Source organism: Scomber japonicus, chromosome 3, assembly GCF_027409825.1.
Source record: "Scomber japonicus isolate fScoJap1 chromosome 3, fScoJap1.pri, whole genome shotgun sequence".
NCBI lineage: Eukaryota > Metazoa > Chordata > Actinopteri > Scombriformes > Scombridae > Scomber > Scomber japonicus.
In genome coordinates, this window is record NC_070580.1 from 36182040 (window position 1) to 36195737 (window position 13698).

The window sequence follows — 13698 nt, forward strand, 5'->3', positions numbered from 1 at the left end:
TATACTGATAATGACTCCTGGGTCAAATTGGCCCCCTCTGTTTTGATTCTTCCTTCCTTCCTTCCTTCCTTCCTTCCTTCCTTCCTCCCTCCCTCCCTTCTCTCTTTCTTTCCTTCCTCTCTCTTTCCTTCCTCCATCCCCTTTTATTCCTTCCTTCTGTCCCTCCTTCCATCTTTCCTTCCTTTCTTCTCTTTCTTTCCTCCCCCCTGCTTTCCTTTCCTCCCTTCCTTCCCCCCCTTCCGTCTTTCCTCCCTCTTTCCTTCCTTCTCTTTCTTTCCTCCCCCCACCTTCCTTTCCTCCCTTTCTTCTTTCCTTTCCTTTCCTCCCTGCTTCCATCTATCTATCCTACCTCCTACCTTCCTTTCCTCCTTTCCTTTCCTCGCTCCTTCCATCTTTCCTCCCTTTTCCTTTCCTCGCTCCTTCCATCTTTCCTCCCTACCTCCTACCTTCCTTTCCTCCTTTCCTTTCCTTTCCTCCCTCCTTCCGTCTTTCCTCTCTACCTCCTACCTTCCTTTCCTCCCTTCCTTCTTTCCTTTCCTTTCCTTTCCTTTCCTTCCTTCCTTCCTTCCCTCCATCCTTCCCTTTTCCCTCCATCCTTCCCTTTTCCCTCCATCCTTCCTTCTTCCTCCCTTCCTTCCTTGACTCGAGGACAACAGGAGGGTTAGGATTTTTTTTTTTGGTCTTTTTCTGCCAAGTAAATCCCGAACTAGTGACGAGACGATTCACACATCAATCTTTCATTTGAACGTCGCTTTAAAGAGAACAAGTGTAGATGAATGTGAGGATGGGATCAGTGGATTCTGAGCTCATTAAAAGGTTTCAGCGAGTCAACACAAACAGAGCTGAACGTGTTTGCTTAGAGAGAGAACGATGATGTTATCTGTCTATCCTGGATGTGACTTTACTTCCTGCTCACTGCTCTCCAGCTCTGAGATTAATCAAACCTGCCTGTTCATTCACAGCCGACCTTACATGAACCCAAGCAGACATTCATTCATTAAATTAACAGAAATGTAAAATGTGGATAAAATAAAGTAGAACGATACGACTCATGTAAAAGAGATCTGAAGTTGAATTTGAGATGGATACAAAGGATTTAACTTTACTGCCACATTTAGTTTAGTTTATTTGGATCCCCATTAGCTGTTACCTAGGCAACACATAGCTCAGTTAGCTCAAAATGCTTCTGTAGTGTAGAGGTAACACTTAATAAGCAAGAATAAATGATAATAAGTAATAATAAGTGTTAAGCTGCAGCAAGCTCAATGTTAAAGTGGCTCAGTGAGAATTAAAAGCAGTAAATCCCTGAACAGCAGATTTCTCCCACAGTGCTTCTTATGCCGTTAAGCTTTTGGGAAATTCTTTGTAACCACTGACAAAGCTGCATATGTGAACACTACAAAGTCAAAGTGAAGTGATATTCCTTCACTTCCGTCCCACAGTGATGCTTTTATTGAGTCAGAGCAGCGGATGAGGATGAGGAGGAACAACAGGAACACTACTGAAGATGGAGGCAGGATGGAAAGATGGAAGAAGTGAAGGGAGGATATTATATATGCTGATAAAACACTGGTGTTGACTTTTAAAGATGGGATGGAAAGATATTCAGTGTGTTTATATCAGGTGGGGAGTTCTGGTCCTCTGAAATGAGGCCAACCAGAAGTAACTTAGAACTGCATTCTATCAAAAGGCCACCAGGGGGCGACCGTCTCTATACAAGTCAATGGAGAATTCACCAACTTCTCACTTGATTTCTAACCTCAGTAAACGTTTTCAAAATGTGTTTATGGTCTCAATCGCTAGTTTAAAGCCTTCTTCAATGCAGTATGATGTTCATTTGGGACATTTTGGCCTCCCTGATTTTATATTTGACGATAAAGCAGGGTATGCATTAGGGCGTGGCTACGTCCTGATTGACAGGTTGATTGACCAATGTCCTCGAGATCCAGCCCTTGCAACCATAGCAACCTCGTCACTCCGCCTCATGCCCATATAAGTAGAATTCTATACTTCCTATTCTTCTGCACTTTTTATTTTTTATATTTGTATTACTATTAGTGGTGGTGGTTTAATTGTATGTTTTAATGTTTGGGTTTTATTTTTATTTCTCAAATCCATGTTTTTATGTTTTTTTATTTCCAAGTCTTACTGTTAAATGTTTTAAGGAAAGCACATTGCGTTACCATTATGTATGAAATGTGCTATATAAATATGAATAAAGCTGCCTTGCCTAATCGACTTTCTATAGTTGCACATATGCAGGTCATGACTTCCTCTCTCTAACATACATATTAAAATATAACTGCTTGGTCAACAGGCCGTTACTACATTTATCATCCTGCACCAGACTAAATGTAAAATAGACTCCTCACTTCTCTCTCTGCCCTGCAGCTCCACATTACACAGTAACAGATTCATTAATTCCAATTAATTTACTCTTCCTGCTTTAAATATGAAAACTCATGCAAATGAAGACACACTCTGTAACTCTGATTCATCTCAAACAGAGACGGGAAAAAAACTATATCATGATATCTTTAATCAAAAACCTCGATATCGATGTTGATACCTTCACTAAATATTTACACAGTGAGATTTTTGATAATGATATAATGAAAATGAGAACCTTAGGGAGTCATGGGGCTACTTCTTTGTCTATGGTATTTTGGGGATGTTGTGAGGAATAGAAAGGTTACTATGGTGGCTAGGTCTATTTATCATATATGTATGTGTGGGCATGTATATGTGATGTATGTATATTCTTTTTCTGGCTTTTTGGTTTGATACTTGAGTTAAAAAGGGACACTACCATGCTGTCTGTTATATGCTGCTGTTTGTTATTATATGTTTTTCTATAAATGAAAATCAAATAAAGAGTTGAATTATAAAAAAAAGATAATGATATAATTAATAAGCTAGTAAAGGCTAATAAAGCAGCGGTTAATAACTCTTCTGTCCCAGGTTGAGAAGCAGGTGCAGAGACCAGAAGCTAACTAATCAGATAACAAGGACCAGGTGGTAAATCACAGGGGCATGCTGGGAGGAGCGGGGCTAACGAGGAAGATGAAGGGCACGATGTGAAGAGGAGGAGCACAGGAAGGCAGGAGGAGTGAAGAAGAAGAAGAAGCAAACACCTCGTCATAACAACAAGTCAGCAGAAATAAAACTGTCCCAGAATGAAAAGTTAAATAACATAAACAATTAAATTAAAGTAACCATGACAACTAATGCCAAAATCATGATGTTAACCAGGAGGGTTAACATCCTCGAGTCAAGGAAAAAGGGAGGAAGAAGGAAAGGAGGAAACGAGGGAGGAAAGGAGGGAGGAAGGAAGGGAGGAAAGGAAAGAAGGAAGGGAGGAAAGGAGGAATGGAGGAAGGAACGGAAGGAAAGGAGGGAGGAAGAAGGAAGGAAAGGAGGGAGGAAAGGAAAGAAGAAAGGCAGGAAGGACGGAGGAAGGAAGGGAGGGAGGAAAGAAGGAAGGAAGGGAGGAAGGAGGGAGGAAAGAAGGAAGGAAGGGAGGAAGGAAGAAAAGAAGAACAGAGGAAAGAAGGAAGGAAGGAAAGAGAGAGGAAGGAAAGAAAGAGAGGAGAAGGGAGGAAGTAAGGAAGGAAAGAAGGAACAGTCAAAACAGACGGGATCAATTTGACCGGGGAGGACGACAGGAGGGTTAATGTGTGTTACATAAACATCTTTGCTTTACTTTAACTTCTCTCACATTGAACTGATGAGGTATTTCTCTCTCTTATAAAAAGTGAACTAGTGGCCGCTCACTTCACTTCCTCTTGATTTAAAAAGAGACAACTCCGACATCTGTGTGTGACGCATGCAGACAATTATATATCTCTTTCTTTCCTTTCTTCCTTCCTTCCTTCCTTCTTTCCTTCCTCCATCCCACTTTCTTCCTTCCTTCTGTCCTTCTTTCCTGCCTCCCTCCTTTCCTTCTTTCTTCCTTCCTTCCCCCTTCCTTCTGTCCTTCTCTCTTTCTTTCCTCCCTATTACCTTCCTTTTTTCCTTTCCTCCCTCCTTTCCTTCTTTCCTCCCTCCCTCCCTCCCACCTTCCTTCTGTCCTTCTTTCCTCCCTCCCTCCCTCTCTCCCTCCCTCCTTTCCTTCCTTCTTCCTCCATCCCTCCTTTATATTTATTGATAATCTTATTTTTTTAAATATTTATTTTAATTTATGTTAAAAAGTGAACTAGTGGACGCTCACTTCACTTCCTCTTGATTTAAAAAGAGACAACGCCGACATCTGTGTGTGATGCATGCAGACAATTACACACCGTAAAAAGAAAAGAAAAGAAAAGGGGAGAGAAGAGAAGGAGATGGAGGAGCAATGCATGTGTGAGTAGGTAGAGAGAGAATAAGAGGGAGTTAGCTTAATAGCTTTAGCTCCATTATACGAGTCATTGCTTCAGGCTCCCAGAGAGCGACGGACAGCTGTGAGCGTAGTGAAGGTTATAATGTTGTAATAAACTCAGGCTCTTACATTCATCTGAAGACACAACGGTGCAGGCTCACAGGTTTAATAAACTTACCCTCGGTTTGTGACGATGGCTTTCTTCAAGTGGACGTAGCTGGCTGGGAAAACTCCCTGAGAGACGGAGACAGAAACAGGAAATGACAATTCAGACGGATAATTAGAGTATAAAGCGTCTTTTGTATAACTGTAGTAATGAAGAGATACTGTATGTAGACACGTGGACCATTAATGTTTCACTGAATGAGACATCAGACAGGAAGCACTGGTAGTTTAACCCTCCTGTTGTTCCACAGTCAAGGAAGGAAGGGAGGGAGGGAGGGAGGGAGGGAGAGAGGAGGGAGGAAGGGAGGATGGAAAGGAAGGAGGAAGTAAGGGAGAGAGGAAGAAGGAAGGAAAGGAGAGAGGGAGGGAGAGAGGAAAGGGAGAGGAAGGAAAGAAAGAGAGAAGGAGGGAGGAAGGACAGACGGAAGGAAAGGAAGGAAGAAAGGAGGGAAGGAGGAAAGGAGGGAGGAAGGAAGAAAGAAGGAAGGAAAGGAGGGAAGAAAGGAGGGAAGGAAAGAAGGAAATAAGGAATGAAGAAAGGAGGGAAGGAAAGAAGGAGGGAAGAAAGGGGGATGGAGGAAGGAAAGAAGGAAGGGGAAAAAGAAAGGAAGAAAAGAAAGAGAGAAGGAGGGAGGAAGGACAGATGGAAGGAAGGAAGGAAGGAAAGACGGAAAGAAGGAACAGTCAAAACAGACGGGGTCACTTTGACCCGAGAGGACGACAGGAAGTTTAATCAGCTGATCACGAAACACATTAATATTAATCCTGTGGGAAACAAACATCACATTTACTGGAAAACCCTTCTGACCAAAGACAAGTAAAGCTCATCATGCAGGCATCTGACTGAATGAACAGTAAGTTTAAAGGTTATTCATCCTCCGCTGGCTGCTAACGGCTAGCTGCTAGCAGCCAGCGGCTAGCAGCTAACCGTTAGCAGCTAGCAGCTAGCCTGTAACAGCAGCTGACAGAACAAGCAGGACGTATGTAGAGTACAACACATGCAGCGGCCCAGAGGTGCACTGATACATTATTCATGGAGATACTGTGAAGGTCAGAAAGCTGCTCCTACAGTAACCAGTCACTCCGCTCCTACAGTAACCAGTCACACTGCTCCTACAGTAACCAGTCACTTTGCTCCTACAGTAACCAGTCACTCCGCTGCTCCTACAGTAACCAGTCACTCCGCTGCTACAGTAACCAGTCACTCCGCTCCTACAGTAACCAGTCACTCCACTGCTCCTACAGTAACCAGTCACTCCACTGCTCCTACAGTAACCAGTCACTCCACTGCTCCTACAGTAACCAGTCACTCCACTGCTCCTACAGTAACCAGTCACTCCACTGCTCCTACAGTAACCAGTCACTCCGCTCCTACAGTAACCAGTCACTCCACTGCTCCTACAGTAACCAGTCACTCCACTCCTACAGTAACCAGTCACTCCGCTGCTACAGTAACCAGTCACTCCACTGCTCCTACAGTAACCAGTCACTCCACTGCTCCTACATTAACCAGTGACTCCACTGCTCCTACAGTAACCAGTCACTCCGCTCCTACAGTAACCAGTCACTCCACTGCTCCTACAGTAACCAGTCACTCCACTCCTACAGTAACCAGTCACTCCGCTGCTCCTACAGTAACCAGTCACTCCACTGCTCCTACATTAACCAGTCACTCCACTGCTCCTACAGTAACCAGTCACTCCGCTCCTACAGTAACCAGTCACTCCACTGCTCCTACAGTAACCAGTCACTCCACTGCTCCTACATTAACCAGTCACTCCACTGCTCCTACAGTAACCAGTCACTCCGCTCCTACAGTAACCAGTCACTCCACTGCTCCTACAGTAACCAGTCACTCCACTCCTACAGTAACCAGTCACTCCGCTGCTACAGTAACCAGTCACTCCACTGCTCCTACGGTAACCAGTCACTCCACTGCTCCTACAGTAACCAGTCACTTTGCTCCTACAGTAACCAGTCACTCCACTGCTCCTACAGTAACCAGTCACTCCACTGCTCCTACAGTAACCAGTCACTTTGCTCCTACAGTAACCAGTCACTCCACTGCTCCTACAGTAACCAGTCACTCCGCTGCTCCTACAGTAACCAGTCACTCCACTGCTCCTACAGTAACCAGTCACTTTGCTCCTACAGTAACCAGTCACTCCACTGCTCCTACAGTAACCAGTCACTCCACTGCTCCTACAGTAACCAGTCACTCCGCTCCTACAGTAACCAGTCACTCCGCTCCTACAGTAACCAGTCACTCCGCTGCTACGGTAACCAGTCACTCCGCTGCTCCTACAGTAACCAGTCACTCCGCTCCTACAGTAACCAGTCACTCCGCTGCTCCTACAGTAACCAGTCACTCCGCTCCTACAGTAACCAGTCACTCCGCTCCTACAGTAACCAGTCACTCCGCTCCTACAGTAACCAGTCACTCCGCTCCTACAGTAACCAGTCACTCCGCTGCTACGGTAACCAGTCACTCCGCTCCTACAGTAACCAGTCACTCCACTGCTCCTACAGTAACCAGTCACTCCGCTGCTCCTACAGTAACCAGTCACTCCGCTCCTACAGTAACCAGTCACTCCACTGCTCCTACAGTAACCAGTCACTCCGCTCCTACAGTAACCAGTCACTCCGCTCCTACAGTAACCAGTCACTCCGCTGCTACAGTAACCAGTCACTCCGCTGCTCCTACAGTAACCAGTCACTCCGCTGACACATGGACACACATGTTTTACCGTTTAGCTGACATTCAGATTCTGAGAACGTAATTCCTTTTAAAACAAGGATTTAAAGCAGAGGGGTCAAACTCATCTTCATTCAACTCCACATACAGACCAATATGATCTCATGTGGGCCGGATCATTAAAGAGATGGAAGGAAGGAAGGAAGGAAGGAAGAAAGTAAGGAAGAAAGGCAGGAAGGAAGGAAGGAAGGAAGGAAGGAATACTGTTGCAACTTTCAGCTTCACTATTATAACTTTACTACAAATCATTTTACACAGTTTTTACTCTTTTAATAATTATTCGTATTTTTCACTGTAATGTTGCATTCGAGATCACTGTGCTGTAACCCTGCTGCTGATTTTATTCTCTAAGGCAATATGTAGACTTATAATAATACTATATAGAGTTATAATAATAATAATAGAGTTTTTTAGGTCATAGTTCATGAGATGCTGGTTCTTATCATTCATTTCTCAGCTATGTTTCTTTCAAATAAGAAGATGTATATGAGGCCCAGATTTCAACACCAGCTTCTCTCTTTCACCATTCAGCTGTAAGAGTAGGCATCAATATTTGCATTGATATCTGAAATTCAACTATTTGTTTCGGGTGCTCCTATAAATTCTGCTGTACTCTGTGGAAGTCATTATGTATTTTGTGTGTCTGTGAACTCAAGTGATTGGGGGAAATATTGACTGAAAGATAGAAAGATATGTTGAATGAAGAAAGAGAAACCTTCACACTGAAGAGATTTCATTCATATTCTACAACATGTTTCAGAGAGGAGAAGAAGAAGAGAGGAGGAGTCTATTTTAGATGTGTGTGTGTGTGTGTGTGTGTGTGTGTGTGTCTGTTTGTGTGTGTGTCTGTTTGTATATGTGTGTGTGTGTGTGTGTGTGTGTGTGTGTGTGTGCGTGTGTGTGTCTGTGTGTGTGTGTGTGCGTGTGTGTGTCTGTGTGTGTGTGTGTGTGTGTCTGTGTGTGTGTGTGTGTGTGTGTGTGTGTGTCTGTGTGTGTGTGTGTCTGTTTGTATATGTGTGTGTGTGTGTGTGTGTGTGTGTGTGTGTGCGTGTGTGTGTCTGTGTGTGCGTGTGTGTGTCTGTGTGTGTGTGTGTGTGTGTGTGTGTGTGTATCTGTGTGTGTGTGTCTGTTTGTTTGTGTGTGTGTGTGTCTGTGCGTGTGTGTGTCTGTCTGTGTGTGTGTGTGTGTGTGTGTGTGTGTGTCTGTGTGTGTGTGTGTGTGTGTGTCTGTGTATTTGCCGGTTGTTCATTCATGTATAAAAACATACTGTACACGCTATGTATATGTGTGTGTGTCCTAGTAGTGTGTCAGAGAATCTACGTACAGTATTAGCTTGCATGCCTGTACGTGTGTGTGTGTGTGTGTGTGTGTGTGTGTGTGTGTGTGTGTGTGTAGATGTATGTCATATATCTGTACTAGCAGCCTGCGGTGGTTAGTAAAGCCTTCCTGTGCTATGATGCATAATAACCAGACTGTCTCTCTTGTCACAGATGTGTGTGTTCAGCTCCGCCCGTCTAAAGAGCTTTTAGGGTCAAACGTTGCGTCATAAAACACAGGAGAGCAACTTCCTGTTACAGTGTCGATGTGTTTATGGACGAGACAAAGAGAGAGTGTTGGCGAGAGAGAGAAGGAGGGGAGGGAGGAAGAAGAAAGGAAAAGAAGGAAGGAAAGGAGGGAGGAAGGAAGGAAGGAAGGAAGGAAGGGGGGGGGAAGGAAGGGAGGAAGAAAGGAAGGAAGGAAGGAAGGAAGGACAGAGGAAAGAAGGAAGGGAGGAAGAAGGAAGGAAAGGAGGGAGGAAGAGAGGAAGAAAAGGAGGGAGGAAGGGAGGAAGAAGGAAGGAAAGGAGGAAGGAAAGGAGGAAGGAAGGGAGGAAGAAGGAAGAAAAGGAGGAAGGAAGGAAGAACAGAAGGAAGAAACAGGAAGGACAGATGGAAGGAAGAAAGGAATGAAGGAAAGACAGAAGGAAAGAAGGAAGGAAGGAAAAGAACACAGAAAGGAAAGTGGGCCGGATTGAACTCCTCGGCGGGCCGGTTCTGGCCCACGGGCCGCATGTTTGACACCCCTGCTTTAGGGAATACAGAGACTCAGCCAGTCAGGGAGGTTTTCATGTAACTGATAAATGTTTTCAATATTTTATAGGAAACAAAAAGTATTCATTTAACCCTACTGTTGTCCTCGAGTCAAGGAAGGAAGGAAAGGAGGAAGAAGGAAGGAAAGGAGGAAGGAAGGAAGGGAGGGAGGAAGAAGGGATGGAGAAAGGAAGAAAGGAAAGAAGGACAGAAGAAAGAAGGAAGGGAGGAAGGAAGGAAGGAAAGAAGGACAGAGGAAGGAAGGACAGAGGAAGGAAGGGAGGAAGAAGAAGGAAAGGAGGAAGGAAGGGAGGAAGAAGGAAGGAAAGGAGGAAGGAAAGGAGGAAGGAAGGGAGGAAGAAGGAAGGGAGGAAGAAGGAAGGAAAGGAAGGGAGTAAGAAGGAAGGGAGGATGGAAGAAGGAAGGAAAGGAGGAAGGAAGGAAGGAAGAAGGAAGGAAGGAAAGGAGGAAGGAAGAAAAGGAGGAAGGAAGGGAGGAAGAAGGAAGGAAAGAAGGAAAGAAGGGAGGAAGAAGGAAGGAAAGGAGGAAGGAAGGGAGGAAGATGGAAGGAAAGGAAGAAGGAAGGGAGGAAGATGGAAGGAAGGGAGGAAGAAGGAAAGGAGGAAGGAAGGGAGGAATACAGAGACTCAGCCAGTCAGGGAGGTTTTCATGTAACTGATAAATGTTTTCAATATTTTATAGGAAACAAAAAGTATCTTATTCCTTAATGAATAAGTTATGTTTGCAGAGTTTGGTGACTGTTCTCTTCCAGCTGGCAGCGGCTGATCTGACTTCCATTTCATTACAACACTTTTCTTGGCAGTGGCGAGCAGGATTTCTGTAAGCTTGATGGAACGACTACGTGTAAGATTAGAGTTTGAGAGGTTGCCCAAAAGGCATATCTGGGGATCCACTGGGAGAATAAGTTGAATAAAGCATCACAGATCCTCGGCCAAAAACCTTGTAGCTCGCCACGCTGCCAAGAGGAACGAAGCAAAGCGCCCTCTACTCGACCTCCGCTAAAACAAAGAGGTGAGACACTCGGATTAAAGTCATGGAGCTCAGAATGAGTGAGATAAATAAAGAAGAACTGAATTAACCTGAGATCACCCGGATAAAACTCCTGTTCACACCAGAAACTGCATGATACTATCTATATCAGGGAGTCAGAAGGAGAGAGAGAGGGGGAGAGAGAGAGAGAGAGAGAGAGAGAGAGAGAGAGAGAGAGAGAGAGAGAGAGAGAGAGAGAGAGAGAGAGAGAGGGTTGAAATTATCCTTCTTCCTTAGCTCATTTAAGGACTTCCTTCTTCCATTATATCCTTAAATTCCTCATATCATTTAACCCTCCTGTTGTCCTCGAGTAAAGGAAGGAAGGGAGGAAGGAAGGAAGGAGGAAGGAAGGAAAGAGGAAGGAAGGAAAGGAGGAAGGAAGGGAAGAAGGAGGAAGAAGGAAGGAAAGGAAGGAAGAAGGGAGGAAAAGAGGGAGGAAGGAAGGAAGGGAGGAAGATGGGGGGAAAGAAAGAGAGAAGGAGGGAAGGAGGAAGGAAGGAAGGAAAGAAGGACAGAGGAAAGAAGGAAGGGAGGAAGGTGGGGGGGAAAGAAAGAGAGAAGGAGGGAGGGAGGAAGGAAGGAAGGAAGGAAGGAAGGAAAGAAGGAGGGAGGGAAGAAGGGAGGACAGAAGGAAGGAAGGAGGGAAGGAAGGAGGGAGGAAAGAGAGAAGGAAAGGAGAAAGGACAGACGGAAGGAAAGAAGGAACAGTCAAAACAGACGGGGTTAATTTGACCCGAGAGGACGACACAATTCAACAGCATTTTGTGTCTTTTAATTTGTATTTTTATTGGTCTGATATGTCTGACATCACGTGTTCAACAATGAGAGCATCGATCAGACTTCATACTGTAACTAAATAACTGGTGTGAAGGAGACGCCTGCTCACTCTGTAACTAGACGACTACTGGAGACACAGATCATTGACTTGTATCAGCTTTAACCAGGACAGTACACACCACCACTATCAGTCCTCTAGCTGTCTCACTTCTTCACTGGAGCTCCTCGATGCCGCCATGTGTGGCAGAAACCTGAGAGCAGAGCGTCTGTTTACACACCGAAGCACACGATCATGTGTTCATGCTGCAGTGGTAACACACAGGCTGCTGCAGGCTTCACCACTTTAACATTTAAAGCCTTAAAGTCTGTGTAAAGTAAGAATAAATATGTGTTCTGAGTTTGACAAACCACAGAAAAGTGTGTTGTTAACCACCCTGCCAAATTTGAATGATTAAAAAAATCACCAAATGTATGAAATTAGGCTTCAAAGTTGTGTAAAAATCAGCCTCTTTCTCTGCTACTAAACGCTGAAGCCCCGCCCCCTACCAAGTGTCACCTGTCAATCAAAGTCACCACCTCTACCAGAAACATGGACGCTACGTCTGAGAGCTTTCTGCTGCTAACTCAGCGGCTAGATCGGTGGCTAACTCAGCTGCTAGCTCGGCGGCTAACTTGACTGCTAGCTCGGCGGCTAACTCGGCGGCTAACAGGCTAACTGTAGACTGTAGTAGTAGTGTGTGCTGAATGTATTTCTACCTCTACAGCAGCAGGGGCGGGTTTATGCTAATCACTAAATCCTGAACACAGAAATGTTGAAACACAGTTTGTGAAGCCTAGCTCCACAATTCAAATCTAAATGGTTGAAATGCTTTTTACACCTTTTTTAGAAATACATTTATGACCTATTTAATGTGTTTAGAAGAAAATGTCTGAATTCACTTCACATGGACCTTTATGATACCACACAGAATGCATTTTAATACCTGTTTTATGATAGCAGCTAAAAAATCAGTAACCAGGACAATTAGCCTATTTATTAAATGTGTTAATTGGTATTTATATCATGTTTTTATTTTCCAGCTGTGTGTATCAATAGTCTCTGGTTATATAATCAATTCTTGGACCAGGATAAGCTGCAGAAAATGGATTGATGGATTAACAAATTCAAAATGATAAATTAATTTCCATTTCTGTAAAAAACCAGCGCTTGCCCGTTATGAGGCGATGAGCTTCTTGTAGCAGTGACAGTGTTTGCTGCAGGTCTGATGCTGCTGAATGAAACTCTACAAAAAAAGGATTAAACAGCTTCCTGCAGCACAATCCACTGTCATAATGATCTCACTTACAGCTTATAGCTGCAGGACGTCTCCCAAAAGCAATCACATACAAAGCATTTTATTACATTACTGCCTATTGTACGGCAGGAAAGAGTGATATTTAAGAATGTTAGAAGCTAAATTTATGATTTTACTGCCTTCAAAAGGTCTTTTCTTTGTTAGGGAACTACATTCAATGCTTTTCACAGCTATTCAAGACCTGCAGAAACCCTGAAATTAACACAGAGCAGCATTACTGTGATAATAAAAACATCACACACACACACACACACACACACACACACACACACACACACACGCACACACACACACACACACACACACACACACACACACACACACACACACACACACACACACACACACACACACAGACACACACACACACACAGCACATCTTGTTCCTGTCTCTGCTTAGTTAGTTGTGGCAATGGACGGTTGTTAACAGGTCAGTGCATTCACAACGCCTCGGGCTCTTCCCTGATGCTACCTGGTTTAAACTGTGTGTGTGTGTGTGCGTGTGTGTGTGTGTGTGTGTGTGTGTGTGTGTGTGTGTGTGTGTGTGTGTGTGTGTGTGACGGGCAGGAGGTCATCAGAGTGCTGTGTTGTTCCCAATTTAGCTGGTGGTGTTGAAGCGCTGGTTGGCTTAAAAAGGTCAGCTTGTGAAAGACGTGAAGATAAAGTAATGTACAGATAGAAATAAAGAGAAAGAGACAGAATCACAAAGACGAGTGACCAAGAGAGAGATGGGAAGAAGAAGAGAAAAGAGGAACACAGCGGCAGTAAAAATGTCATCCGCCCACAAATAACACAGCTTCCCTCTGGACCAGTCAGCTGCAGATACATTAGCCTTCTTCCTTTAGCTCATTTAAGGACTTCCATTAAGACTGGCGTTAGGATATCCTTAACTTCCTCATTTCATTTAACCCTCCCTGTCCTCGAGTCAAGGAAGGAAGGGAGGAAGGAAGTGAGGAAGAAGGAAGGAAGGGAGGAAGAAGGAAGGAAGGGAGGAACAAGGAAGGAAAGGAGGAAGGAAGGAAGGAAAAGATGGAGGAAGGAAGGGAGGAAGAAGGATGAAAGGAGGAAGGAAGGGAGGAAGGATGGGAGGAAGAAGGAAGGAAGGGATGGAGGATGGAAGGGAGGAAGAAGGAAGGAAGGGAGGAAGGAAGGGAGGAAGAAGGATGAAAG

General features: G+C 44.4%; 1 protein-coding gene across 1 annotated transcript in view; it reads right to left on the bottom strand.

Moving 5' to 3' along the window:
- The window catches only part of LOC128355403 (dedicator of cytokinesis protein 3-like), a 268462-nt gene that overhangs the window by 196604 nt on the left and 58160 nt on the right, over positions 1 to 13698 (bottom strand). The window contains exon 4 of the mRNA XM_053315642.1: positions 4536 to 4591. Coding sequence (XP_053171617.1) covers positions 4536 to 4591 — 56 coding nt within the window. The remainder of the gene's footprint in view (positions 1 to 4535; positions 4592 to 13698) is intronic.